General features: G+C 42.6%; 2 protein-coding genes across 5 annotated transcripts; one reads left to right on the forward strand and one right to left on the reverse strand.

Annotated features, from left to right (window-relative positions):
* Nucleotides 1–2079: 2079 nt before the first annotated feature.
* Nucleotides 2080–9721, reverse strand: ticam1 (TIR domain containing adaptor molecule 1). 4 transcript variants are annotated; one of them, XM_031833165.1, is made up of 2 exons: nucleotides 9389–9721; nucleotides 2080–4745 (listed from the first exon to the last, which is right to left on the reverse strand). In XM_031833165.1, the coding sequence occupies exon 2, from the start codon at nucleotides 4602–4604 to the stop codon at nucleotides 2604–2606; it is 2001 nt and encodes a 666-aa protein (XP_031689025.1). In that variant the 5' UTR covers nucleotides 4605–4745; nucleotides 9389–9721; the 3' UTR covers nucleotides 2080–2603. The 4 variants fall into 4 exon arrangements, with proteins under 4 accessions (XP_031689025.1, XP_020347943.1, XP_020347944.1 ...); XM_020492354.2 differs by lacking the exon at nucleotides 9389–9721 and adding an exon at nucleotides 6538–7011; XM_020492355.2 differs by lacking the exon at nucleotides 9389–9721 and adding an exon at nucleotides 6494–6592.
* bet1l (Bet1 golgi vesicular membrane trafficking protein-like) lies at nucleotides 5423–8438 on the forward strand. The gene is made up of 4 exons (XM_020492357.2): nucleotides 5423–6658; nucleotides 6947–7032; nucleotides 7191–7247; nucleotides 7383–8438. Exons 1-4 carry the CDS (start codon nucleotides 6532–6534, stop codon nucleotides 7548–7550), a joined length of 438 nt encoding a protein of 145 aa, XP_020347946.1. The 5' UTR covers nucleotides 5423–6531; the 3' UTR covers nucleotides 7551–8438.
* Nucleotides 9722–13000: the final 3279 nt, after the last annotated feature.

Genomic DNA, 13000 nt, shown 5'->3' on the forward strand with positions numbered 1-13000 from the left:
GTCGCCCTGATCGCCAAAGTCATCCTCTCCTCCTCCTCTCTGAAGCTCAACCTAGCTTCTATCTACAGGGCCATGGAGGAGTGGTTCCCCTACTTCAAGGCCCGGGGGTCGGGGGCTCAGGGCCAAGGCTGGAGGAACAGCGTGAGGCACAACCTGTCCTTAAACGAGTGCTTTGTGAAGGTAAAGTATACTGAACAAAAATATAAACGCAACATGCAACAATTTCAGTTCATATAAGGAAATCAGTCAATTGAAATACATTCATTAGGTCCTAATCTATGGAGTTCATGACTGGGCAGGGGCGCAGCCATGGGTGGGCATGGGAGGGCAAAGGCCAACCCACTTGGGCGCTAGGCCCACCCATTGGGGAGCCAGGCTCAGCCAATCAGAATGAGTTTTTCCCAACAAACGGGCTTTATTACAGATAGAAATACTCCTGTTTCATCTGTCTGGGTGGCTGGTCTCAGACGATCCCGCAGGTGAAGAAGGCAGATGTCTAGGTCCTGGGCTGGCATGGTTACACATGTTCTGTGATTGTGAGGCCGATTGGACGTACTGCAAATTTCTCTAAAATGACGTTGGCGCCTGCTTATGGTAGAGAAATTAACATTCAATTCTCTGGAAACAGCTCTGGTGGACGTTCCTGCAGTCAGAATGCCAATTGTATGCTCCCACAAAACTTGAGACATCTGTGGCATTGTGTTGTGTGACAAAACTGCACATTTTAGAGTGACCTTTTATTGTCCCCAGCACAAGGGGACCTGTGTGTTGATCATGCTGTTTAATCAGCATCTTTGATATGCCACATCTGTCGGGTGGATGGATTATCTTGGCAAAGGAAAAATGCTCACTAACGGATGTAAACAAATTTGTGCACAAAAATTGACATAAATAATGTTTCTGTGTACAGAACATTTCTGGGATCTTTTATTTCAGCTCATGAAACATGGGACCAAAACTTTACATGTTGCATTTGTATTTTTGTTCTGTATAAAAGGACCATAATTGGAAATAAGTAATTGTTTTATCCTTGATAGTTAAACTAGGTATTGGCTATATAGCCTATGTAGTTAAGAAAATATATATAGTCAAAATTGTATCAAACTATAAATTAAGGTGGGCCGCTGCGAGGACGGGAAGGGCCACCATTGGGGCATCCACCCAGCCCACCTGGGAAACTTCCTGTTGGGGGACTTCAGGCAGCACAGGAAGGCCAGGAGGAGCAGGCACCAGAGGGAGCTGGAGGACGGGTACAGTACAGCTGGCTCTCTGGGCTGCTCCTGGACCGAGCTAGGCTGTAGCCATCGGGAGAGGCACTGTGGGGGTAGAAGTGGGCTGCATGGATCCTGGGGCTGGATGAAGCCACAGTACCCTCCACAGGAACCTAGAGGTTATTATGACACTCCTGCGTTTGTGGACTGGACTTTGCCTTTCTATCACTCACAGAGGCTCCATGGAGGTGGAGTGGGATCTCTGGGAACTTATTACCCAATCGAGAGGTTCCTGGACTCTTATGACAGAACTATGCGACCGGAGAGATGGTGCTATGATTGGCCCATGAAACCCACATGGAGACTGCATAGCTGGGACAAACATGGCCCAAATCATGTGTGCATGACCGGGGAAAAGGAGTCATGTAACAGTGTTAGTGAGCCTGCATCCGCTCTACTGCGGGCTGCCAATGGAGGTCCCCAGTCTTCAAGCACATTATATTCCCTTAGCCAGTATTTTTAAATAAATGTATTTTACCAACCTGTTGTAAAGGTTATTACAATCAGAAAACCTGATATGGGGGAAAATACAGATACATGTCTGACTACATTAAACTTCTTGTTTCTTTTGCTCTCTCATACACTACATGTTTTACCCATGCACATTCACTGACATTTCTACAAACTCTGCATTTATCTAAATCTTTGTTGTTTGTATTTTATATAAAATGTTATGCACCTCTAGACTATTGATTGAATAAAATGTAATCATGCTTGAATTCCTTTATGCTGCTCTATTGGTGATCCAAACATAGTTGGCCTTATTAGTTAAACACAGTATCAACAAATAGGTTCAGGTGAAAAGAGGAACTGGAGCCTTATGTATTTATTGCATATCAGAAGTAATTGAACACAATGAAAAAAAAAAAAAGAAACAAACGGAAGAACAAACGAAAGAAACAATTATATTAAACCACAACAAACATATCTTATTACCTGTTCACCAGTGTGCACCAATCCCCTCATTCTCAGTGTACCTGAGACTGTACCTATCTGTCTCCAGATTTAAAATGATAGCTTTTGCAAGCGATGACAGTTGATTCAAAATGAGAACTTTCCCTTAAATGGAACAGGGCATCAGAAATGATTTGTTTAAGTAATCAACTAATGTAACATTGAACTATGATTACTAACATTACTAACAACATTACTAACAACTAACATTGAACATACTCAATACAAAAACACCATCAATAGACAAAATGGCCATCAAGAAGAAAATAAACAGGATATCTGTCCCAAAAGTGTAATATACTCCTAAATGATTACTCCAGAATAACTAGCTTTCACAAGACCACATTTAACCCTCTTCTTTATTACATCATATTAAATTTAGAACCTGTCCTCTTCATCCCCACTGCTGTCCCCTCCTTGTCCGACAGTCATTTTAGAGTCATTCCCAAACATGATATAGCGAGCATTCTGGATGTGGATGTTTCCTGGTGGGTGACTCCACCCATGTTGCGGTGGTGTCACTGACATATTGGACACATTTCTAGGTGTACTTCCTAAAAATGGATCAGTAGTCAAGTGAGGCATTGCGGGAGTCGAGGGTTGATTGGAAAGTTGTTGTTGCAACAAATATCTCTGCATTCTTTCCGTCTCCTGACCACGAATTAAATCCATTTGAAGCCTTTCCTCTAGTCGTAGTCTCTCCTGTCTCCTAACCTGCGCCCTCACTGCCTGCTCGCTCAACCACAACCTCCTCTGTTTAGCAATCCTTGCTGGAGCCATGGCCCTTTTTGCCTTTCTCTCAAAGGCATTACCTTCCTCTAACGGAATAAAGATCCTCAGAACTTTGGGCATGTTCTCTCGGGGCATACGGTTCTCCTGTGGCAGAAAAGGGATGACAGTGTTGTACTTGTGCAGGTTCTCAATGGCATTCATGAGCACAGAACTGGTTTCTACCTCCAGCAGACGGGTGTTGAAGTTGCGAGTAAGCATCAGAATAGTGAAGGCTGAATTGTTGATGGCATCCTCCACACACATGAGGGTGTTCCTGCCTGGGATGGCAAAGTCCTGAGAGAAGGTTGCTCCTTCACCACCAACTATAGACTCTAGTTCCTCTTTAAACTTCTCAGCCATATCCACATCCTCTGCTGCATGCAGGATGACAAAGGAGAAAAACACTTCCTCCTCATCCTCCTCCTGATTTGGGGTTTTCAATGGAACACTTGCTGACACTGGTTCAGTGGTAGTTGGATGAGAAGTTGGCCTATTGTTGTTTGAGGGAGGCACAAGGTTATTTTTTGGGCATGGTTTGGAATGTGCGTTTGGACTCTCAGGGTTATCGAACTTAGTCTGAACTGGAGTGAAATTGCCAGGAGAAAGGGGTGAAACTCTCACCTCTGACCCTGTTCTGTGTTCACAAGACACTGCAACACTTGTAACTCTGTCCATTTCTCCTTTAACAAGCTTAGGCACATCTTGTGTGGGTGGTATATCCTGAGACGTAACCCTGGAAAAGTATTTAAATGCACCTTCATCTCCTGTATTTGTACCATAATGTGTAACAGGTGATTGTACGGGCTCCAAATTCATTGGAGGAGGCTGGGATGGCTCCTCATTGGAGGAGGCTAGGGTGTTGCTTGTTTTAAAGCCAACTGTTTCGGATACACTGATCTCCAAGTGAGAAGGGTAGGAGCATATGGAGGTGTCATCCCGTAGGGAGGACGGCGGACTGTGACCACTTCCTGTCTGATTGGGAAAGCCTGGTTTTTGTAAAGCTGTGCTCCCTTGGTCCAGCGTCAGGATGGAGCAAAGGCCTGATGAGGAGTCCTTAGGGAAACACATCCCCCCAACTGTGTCCTCAATCTGAGGCCCACAGACCCTGTTGGCTTCTTCTCTCAGCTGCATCTGTATGTATTCTGATTCGGAACTCTCTTCACCACTGTTCTTGTTCTTGAATGTGGCTAGAGCTGTCTGGTAAGCCAAATCCCTCAGAGATGAGTCACACAACCTCTCCTCAGCCAACACCTTGAAAATCCTCGCTAGGTCTGCTAAGGTACCCACGGTACACTCTTGGAAAGGAACAATGCTCACTGTTAAGTCCTCCATCTTGACTCCACACATTCTCACCTTTTCAGCCAGATGGTTAGCAATGATGTTGTTGTCCCCCAAAGCCTGGAGCTTGTTCAGTGCCTCTGACCTCTTCCCGAGGCGGATGAGAGACATGGCATGTACCAGCTCCTCGGCCAGGCTATCACCCAACTTGAAAGTCAGGCTTAGCTGTCTCTCGTATGGGACCTTAGAGAGGATCTTAAAGGCATCCACTAACCCAGTCCCTCCTCTGGGCTCATCTTCTGCATGAGCTACCCTGTCCATCTCTAACATCCCTTTCTGATGATATCCTTAACTAATGTATTTGAAATCAGATCAACATTGTTTTGCCAGTTACTTCATCCCTTATGGTGTGTAGACGGCATCATATCTTCGATTCATCAACTTTATTCCACATAAGCACTGACAGGTAAACTGAAATGTAGAGACAAACATGTGAGTAAACTGGAAACATTTCAAAATACATCATACAAATCCTGATATATCAAATGACAAAAACATTGTGTTTGTAACTAGATACTTCTGCAATGCTTTTTTAACGCAATAGGTTTATTTAGAATGAAAGTCCCCAAGAGCATCAATATTGATTCTACTCACACTAAATAAGACAAAGCAGCAACACTGCTTATTATTTGAAGTTTGCATAATCCTAGGTGGTGCTGTAAATGTAGGCCTACTACTAGGCCGCACACCTGGGTACATTAATTTAGTCCTTTAAGAAATTGCAATGTCAGCGACCGATATAAATCACGAAAGTGGACTAATTATAGGCCTACACCACCATCATATAATCCATGTTGAAGTAGTAGTAAACCCTGCGACAACAGTCATTCATTAAAACGGGTACAACTGACAGTAAAACTTACCGATAAGGAAAAGACTAACAACAAATCCACCAGGTCACATATTATGTGATATAAATCGCGTTTACATTCTCGGAATTTATATTACGTTCTGTGGTTTTGTCTAGAAAATATACAGCTTTTGTCAAAATGGACTTATCAAATTAGGTTATGGTTAGGGTGAACTCAAATGCAAAACAAAAAATAACTTTAGACAAGTTGCATCCCATCTTGGCACGACAGCATTCAGAATTTAGCCTCGTTCGAGTATCGAGAACACATTCTGTCTCTACACGCCGCGAACCAAGGAAACGATTTTTATTTCTGGGGTGTAGCTATTCCTTGTGCTGATTCCTTTGTAAAACGTTTCGTCTACTTTTACTCCAAGCGGAAAACGCAAACGGACAACTTATATTGGACAAATGCAGGTATGTCCCTCCCCGTTTTGTTCAGTTGTCTTTATGGCTTCCGTTTGGTTCTTGAACGGTTAACGGTTTCTGTAATGAATACACCCCTGGTCTCAACCAACTTACAGCAGGAAGAGGAAAAGAGAGGCCCAACTCTGCGGAAAATCTGGCTCCCTCCAACAAATTGCGTTTTTTCGCCCACCAAGCAAGAAGTTGTGTTTTTATTTTAACCTCTATTTAGCTAGGCAAGTCAGTTAAGAACAAATGATTAATTACAATAACGGCCTACACCGGCCGTGAGATGCAGTGCCTTAGACCACTGCGCCATTCGGGAGCCCATAGAGGACAATGAGATTGTCAAATTTGGTCAACAAAATAATGAATGGTTTATTTGCTACGTGAGGTTTATTTGATCAAATATACGTTTCGTAATGCTTAAGATGTTACGAGTGTACTGATATAATATTGATATTTTGGTGCTCAGCGGTCTAAGGCACTGCATATCCGTGCTAGAGGCGTCTCTACAGACCCTGTTTCGATTCCAGGCTGTATCACAACCGGCCGTCATTGGCAGTCCCATAGGGCAGCGCACAATTGGCCCAGTGTCATTAGGGTTTGTCCGGGGTAGGCTGTCATTGTAAATAAGAATTTGTTCCTAACTGACTTGCCTAGGTAAATAAAAATATAGGACACGTGACATCCCAGCAACTTTGAGAAAAAAACACTTAATATCGGAGTTGTCTCGAGATGGCTATGCATATTCATGCCATGAGGCTAGTAAGCATACATCGCTCTTCGTTGAATGCATGCGGTTGACGTCCAAAACCCTAATCAAATATTCAAAAGGATTACAAGAATGAAATGTATCCACCGATCCAAAGAAAGGCGGTAACTAGATAGTCAGCTGGGCTACCTTGTGGACAAAGATTCCCATTGTTAGAGCGAAGAGACATGTACCTTGTCTGTATAGCCATAATCTTCCCCCCACAGTCATTGCATCCAAACAGCGCAGTGGTTTCAACGGGCTTCCGTAAATTTGCTGAAACGTCAACAGCCAAGATGGCGGACTGGAATCGAGGTAATTTGATAAGTGACACGTCTTCGTAATGAACATTGTTGACCAATGTTCTTAATCTAACATTTTTACGGGCTAATCATTTTGAAAGAATTGTATGTATATTGCTTTTTATGTGTGAAGTGTAGATTATCGAGCTTTTTATGTGTGAAGTGTAGATTGTCGAGCTAACGTTAGCTGTCTCTGGTCGTAGTTATATATTAAGTTTGTAAGCATTACGTTATTTTTTTACGTGATATCTTGCTCGTATGTAAATATCATATTATTCACTCCCTGTGCTTGTCATGATAGGACAAGGTGCTGTTGACGATATGTTGGACGCGGAAAACAAGCTTATGGCTGACAATTTGGCGTCCAAAGTTTCCAGATTGAAATCGGTATGTATGACCACTGACAAATTACATCTAATTTACCGGCGGTGTGCTACCAACAGCTTGCAAATAAAGTAGCAGGCATAGCTAGTATTGTTGTACAAGTTAGCTGCTAATGTTAACTTAATTTAAAAAGTAAAACAATTTTTTTGTTATTTTTAAAGCTTGCCTACGACATTGACAAAGAAGCTGAAGACCAAAATTCCTATTTGGATGGCATGGTAAGTCTTGAGTGGGGGCAGGGTAATCTGAATGTAGCTGTTTGTAGCAAGTGGCTGTCTAGTTCTGCATCAAATGAGTTTCCTGATGTATGTAGTAGCAAGTTCATCAATCCACTCTTCCTTTTCTGTTTTTAGGATTCCAATTTTCTGAGTGCTACAGGACTGTTGACTGGCAGTGTGAAGAGGTTCTCTGGCATGGTGCGATCTGGAAGAGACAATCGCAAAATCCTCTGCTATGTCTCAGTAGGACTGGTCTTTGTCTTCTTCCTGCTCTACTATCTCATCTACAGGGTCCAGAACTGAAGAGCTTTAACAAGAATGGAACTTTATAGTGTGGCTGGCTACTTTCCTCTCAGTGATACCAAGAAAGACCAAATATAAACTTTTATTGTAAAGATTTTGGATAGGAAATCATCTCACCCATCACCCCCTCTCCAATTCTCGATATAATAATGTCTTCTGCTCGAAATGAAATACAGTATGTGCAGATGTGTATATAATGTGTCTCAGTTATATGAGAACTTTCATTGTATATACATTATCTAAGACCCCAGTCATGTAAAACAACTCGTCCTTACCAGGATGCAGTTGAAAGCAGGATAGTCCTTTATTTACATTGATAATTAGCCCTAGAGATTGGCAGTGTGTCAAAGAATGTCCCAGTGCCCTTTTCACATTACTGAGCCAAGACGGGCAGTACTGACCATAGGTACAATAAGAGATTGTCCTCGGTTATGGCTTATTCTTGTGTTTTGTAATAGTGGTTTGAAGACATGCTCCGGTACTTTGGCAATTTAGTAAGTATTTTTTAAGACCTCCAGCTTTGGGCAGGATGTGTCACTGTGTAGTTCACACATGCATAATCTATGAGCAGAATTTCTGTTTTACCTCAATTAGCCATGAAATCCCTAGTTTGAAAGGAACTTTTTTTTCTGGAAACTGACGTAGTATGCCATTTTCCATGAGCGTTACTTTTAGATCTACGGGCTAAAAAGTATACAAAAGTACTGTAGAATCTCTAAGACATTGCCTAAACTTTAACAATACCTTATTCTGTGATAGTAAGTTGTCAGCACCTGGCATGTAATTAACTGTTCTTGCATTTCCTAAACAACTACATAACATGATCCTTTTTTTCCAGTGAGTTGTATAAATCCTTGTAATGTATGTGTAATAAACATTTTGATACTACAGTCGACTCCGGATAAGTGTGAACTCCACAGGTCCCAATTCAATTTTTCTTGCTCTGAATATCTGCTCCAGTGGTTCGTGTAGTTAATGCAGTCCTGAACCAATGGAGCCATTTCACTTATCAGGAGTCGACTAGTTTACAGATGGTTGATTTTTACAGAGATGGCAAGACATTTAGATTTTAAGGATATTAAATGAGATTTTGCAAAAATCTGTTGTAAGTAATAATTTGCTCAATCTACCTACCACTATCCAGATCTGAGTGATCCAATTAGTCCATGAGCCAGACATGGATCGTCGACGTCTTTAGTGATTTATGTCCCTAGAGGTGGGAAATGTGTGATACCAGTGCAGCAATGGTAGGTTTCTGTGTATCACTCTTTCATCCCTCCATTTTTCCCTTAGGGATTTTGCCCTACAATAAACAATGTGTAACAGTTTCGCTTCCGTCCCTCTCCTCGCCCTCAACCTGTGCTTGAACCAGGGGCCCTTTGCACACATCCACAAGTCACTCTCAAATCATCGTTACCTATCGCGCCACAAAAACCGCAACCGTTGCAGAGCAAGGTAAATAACTAGGTTTCAGAGCGAGAAACGTCACTGATTGAAACGCTACTAGCACACATTGCTAACTAGCTTGCCATTTCACACTGTTTAAATATACAGTTATTGGTTTTAATTATGTATCATTGGAACGCTTAGATTCACAACTATCCATCAGATAGGGTGGTGAATGTTGTGCAAGGTGATGAGCTTGATGCTCCATTCCAATAAATATCGAGGGTCTTATTCTGGTGACAGATGCTTGACTGCCCTTTGACAAATAATTGTACTCTTATCTATAATAGTCTCATAATGTAGTTAGCCTATGTTATATAAATATTCATACACATGACTCATATATTATACAGCGCTAAGCTAAACCGCCTGACTCAAGTCATCTTACGTACCCTTGCTGAAACAGGAACTAGCTCACACAGCCAGCAATAAAACTACCCCCCTAAAACTATCCCCTCAGCTTGGTTGTCTCCCAACCCCAGGAAACAAAGACATTCCATCGCATGAACACATACACCCAGCCATAAAAAACTGCCCCTCTACCTCACGAACCCCTGACACAAACATCTCCTAGTATAAACACATCTCCCCCCTCTACTGGTCGGGGGCTCAGAGAACAAGACTCTGTTCTGTACCAATGGGGCTCATGCTCTGGATTAGAGCAGGTCCGCCTCCAACTTTTTGGGACCAATCAGAAGACAAAAAACGACAAGACTCTACCTACTTTATTCTATGTATAAAAATGAATGTAACCTTTGTATAAGGCCTCTTTTTCACCTGAGTCCTTGCCGAGTTATATGAACTAGATCCGTGCACGTAAAACTGCGGGACAAGATATCTTTGACTCATTAAAACTGCCTTTTGTTACAACTGAAATCCACTCTGTCCAGCGTCCGTGATTTGGCCTCAACTCTCCAATATATCAAACACCAATCTTAACACCTACCCCTAATCTGGGAGCTGTTGGCTAGAGTGCACGTTCCAAGACCAGAGTGGGCACATTCGGTATGTAAATGAAACAGTTTTTGTGACAAAACCATCAGTAGAGTTGAAAATGAGATGGAACCCCATATTTTTCATTCGGTACATGGGAATTTCACGGTGACATTTATTTTTATGTTCACCTTTCCCCCCAAAATGTGTATTTTTATTTATCTAGGCAAGTCAGTTAATAACGGCCTACTCCGGACAACGCTGGGCCAATTCTGCGCCGCCCTATGGGACCCTCAATCACGGAAGTGATTCAGCCTGGATTCAATCCAGGGACTGTAGTGACGCCTCTTGCACTGAGCTGTAGTGCCTTGGACCGCTGCAGCAAACATCTCTGGTGGGAAAATTAGCCTATTGTTTTATGTCGATTTTTGAATATTCGCATGAAAATCTGTCGCAAATTGGATGGAAACCTACTGTAATGGAATGTATGGTACAGCCTAAAGTCCTCATAATGAAAACAGCTACTAGGATAACGTGGTATTTCATTTTAATCAGCTCACATCCGTGACTATTCACATGTACTGTACATATCCATTTAACATGATTGAATATTAGCAATACTGAAATTATCGACCATAACATATTCAGAAATCAGCGTTTTGGGAAGATTCTTATCACATTTCTATCAATAATTTTACATACTATACAGTACCAGTCAAAAGTTTGGACACACCTACTCATTCAAGGGTTTTTCTTTATTTTTACTATTTTCTATAAGTCATCAAAACGATGAAATAACACATATGGAATCATGTAGTAACCAAAAAAGTGTTAAACGAATCCAAATATATTTTATATTCTTCAAAGTAGCCATCCCTTTGCCTTTGACAGCTTTGCACACTCTTGGCATTCTCTCAACCAGCTTCACATGGAATGCTTTTCTAACAGTCTTGAAGGAGTTCCCACACATGCTGAGCACTTGTTGGCTGCTTTTTCTTCACTCTGCGGTCCAACTCATCTCAAACCATCTCAATTGGGTTGAGGTTGGGTGATCGTGGAGGCCATGTCATCTGCTACAGCACTCTCCTTCTTGGTCAAATAGCTCTTACACAGCCTGGAGGTGTGTTGGGTCATTGTCCTGTTGAAAAACAAATGATTGTCCTACTAAGCGCATACCAGAATGGATGAGGTATCGCTGCAGAATGCTGTAGTAGTCATGCTGGTTAAGTGTTCCTTGAATTCTAAATAAATCTCTGACAGTGTCATCAGCAAAGCCCTTAGCCATGGTATATTGGCCATATACCACAAACCCCTGAGATGCCTTATTGCTATTATAAACAGGTTACCAACAGGATTACCAATGGCTCATGTGGTTGTATATTCTACATCGCCATGAACATTTGAAAGATATTTTCGGGCATACTACAATTATATTTTATACAGGTATGGTCATGCGAAATTGTCCAATAAGAGCCCATTGAGTTGTTTGGCGGCAAAATATTGGAAAAAGCCTTTGTGGGGTTAATGCGGGGATTCTCTGATGGCCCTGTATCTTTTTTTTGCACACAATGCAAATGCAAATAGTCCGGGTAGCCATTTCATGAGTCTTATGGCTTGGGGCTTGGGGGTAAAACTGTTGAGAAGCATTTTTGTCCTAGACTTGGCACTCCGGTACTCTTGCCATGCGGTTGTAGAGAGAACAGTCTATAACTGGGGTGGCTGGGGTCTGACTATTTTTAGGGCCTTCCTCTGACACCGCCTGGTGTAGAGGTCCTGGATGGCAGGCAGCTTAACCCCAGTGATGTACTGGGCTGTACTCACTACCCTCTAGTGCCTTGTGGTTTGAGGCCAAGCAATTGCCGTACCAGGCAGTGATGCAAACATACACTCAATGTTGTAGCTGTATAACCTTTTGAAGATCTCAGAACCCATACCAAAACTTTTTAGTTTCCTAAGGGGAAATAGGCTTTGTCGTGCCCTCTTCACGACTGTCTTGGTGTGTTTGGACCATTCTAGTTTATAGTTAATGTGAACACCAAGGAACTTGAAGCTCTCAACCTGCTCCACTACAGCCCCGTTGATGAGAATGTGGGTGTGCTCGGTCCTCCTTTTCCTGTAGTCCACAATTATCTTGGTTAAGTTGAGGGATAGGTTGTTATTCTGGCCCCACCTGGTCAGATCTCTGACCTCCTCCCTATAGGCTGTCTTGTCGTTGTCGGTGATCAGGCCTACCATAGTTGTGTTGTCTGCAAACTTATTGATGGTGCATGCCTGGCCATGAAGTCGTGGGTGAACAGGGAGTGCAGGAGGGGACTGAGCACGCACCCCTGGGGAGCTCCAGTGTTGAGGATCAGTGTGGTAGATGTGTTGCATATTAAGAAGTTGATTAAACAGCATAATCATTACACAGGTGCACCTTGCGCGGGGGACAATAAAAGGCCACTCTAAAATGTGCAGTTTTGTCACACAACACAATTCCACAGATGTTTCACGTTTTTAGGGAGCGTGCAATTGGAATGCTGACTGCGGAGTTCTCCACCAGAGCTGTTGACAGAGTATTTTATGTTCATTTCTCCAACATAAGCTGCTTCCAACGTCGTTTTCGAGAATTTGTCACTATGTCCAACCGGCCTCGCAACCGCAGACTACGTGTGTGGCATTATGTGGGCGAGCGGTTTGCTGATGTTAACATTGTAAACAGAGTGCCCCAAGGTGACGGTGGGGTTATGATATGGGCAGGCATAAGCTACGGACAACGAACACAATTGCACTTTATTGATGGCAATTTGAATGCACAGAGATACCATGATGAGATCCTGAGGCCCATTGTTGTGCCATTCATCATGTTTCAGCATGATAATGCACTGCCCCATGTCACAAGGATCTGTACACAATTCCTGGAAGCTGAAAATGTCCCAGTTCTTCCATGGCCTGCAAACTCACCAGATATGTCACCCTTTGAGCATGTTTGGGATGCTCTGGATCAGCCTGTACGACACCGTTTTCCAGTTTCGCCAATATCCACATTTTCCAACTCTAAGGACGTCATAGACCTTGAAAAAAGTCACTAT

The sequence above is a fragment of the Oncorhynchus kisutch genome, linkage group LG10, assembly GCF_002021735.2.
Source record: "Oncorhynchus kisutch isolate 150728-3 linkage group LG10, Okis_V2, whole genome shotgun sequence".
NCBI lineage: Eukaryota > Metazoa > Chordata > Actinopteri > Salmoniformes > Salmonidae > Oncorhynchus > Oncorhynchus kisutch.

Bases quoted from the DNA above. Each gene is read 5' to 3' on its own strand.
- ticam1 (XM_031833165.1), bottom strand. From the start codon at position 4,604: ATGTTAGAGATGGACAGGGTAGCTCATGCAGAAGATGAGCCCAGAGGA.
- bet1l (XM_020492357.2), top strand. From the start codon at position 6,532: ATGTACCTTGTCTGTATAGCCATAATCTTCCCCCCACAGTCATTGCAT. The intron at 6,659-6,946 runs GTAATTTGATAA...TTGTCATGATAG, and splicing joins GATGGCGGACTGGAATCGAG to GACAAGGTGCTGTTGACGAT. The intron at 7,248-7,382 runs GTAAGTCTTGAG...TTCTGTTTTTAG, and splicing joins ATTCCTATTTGGATGGCATG to GATTCCAATTTTCTGAGTGC.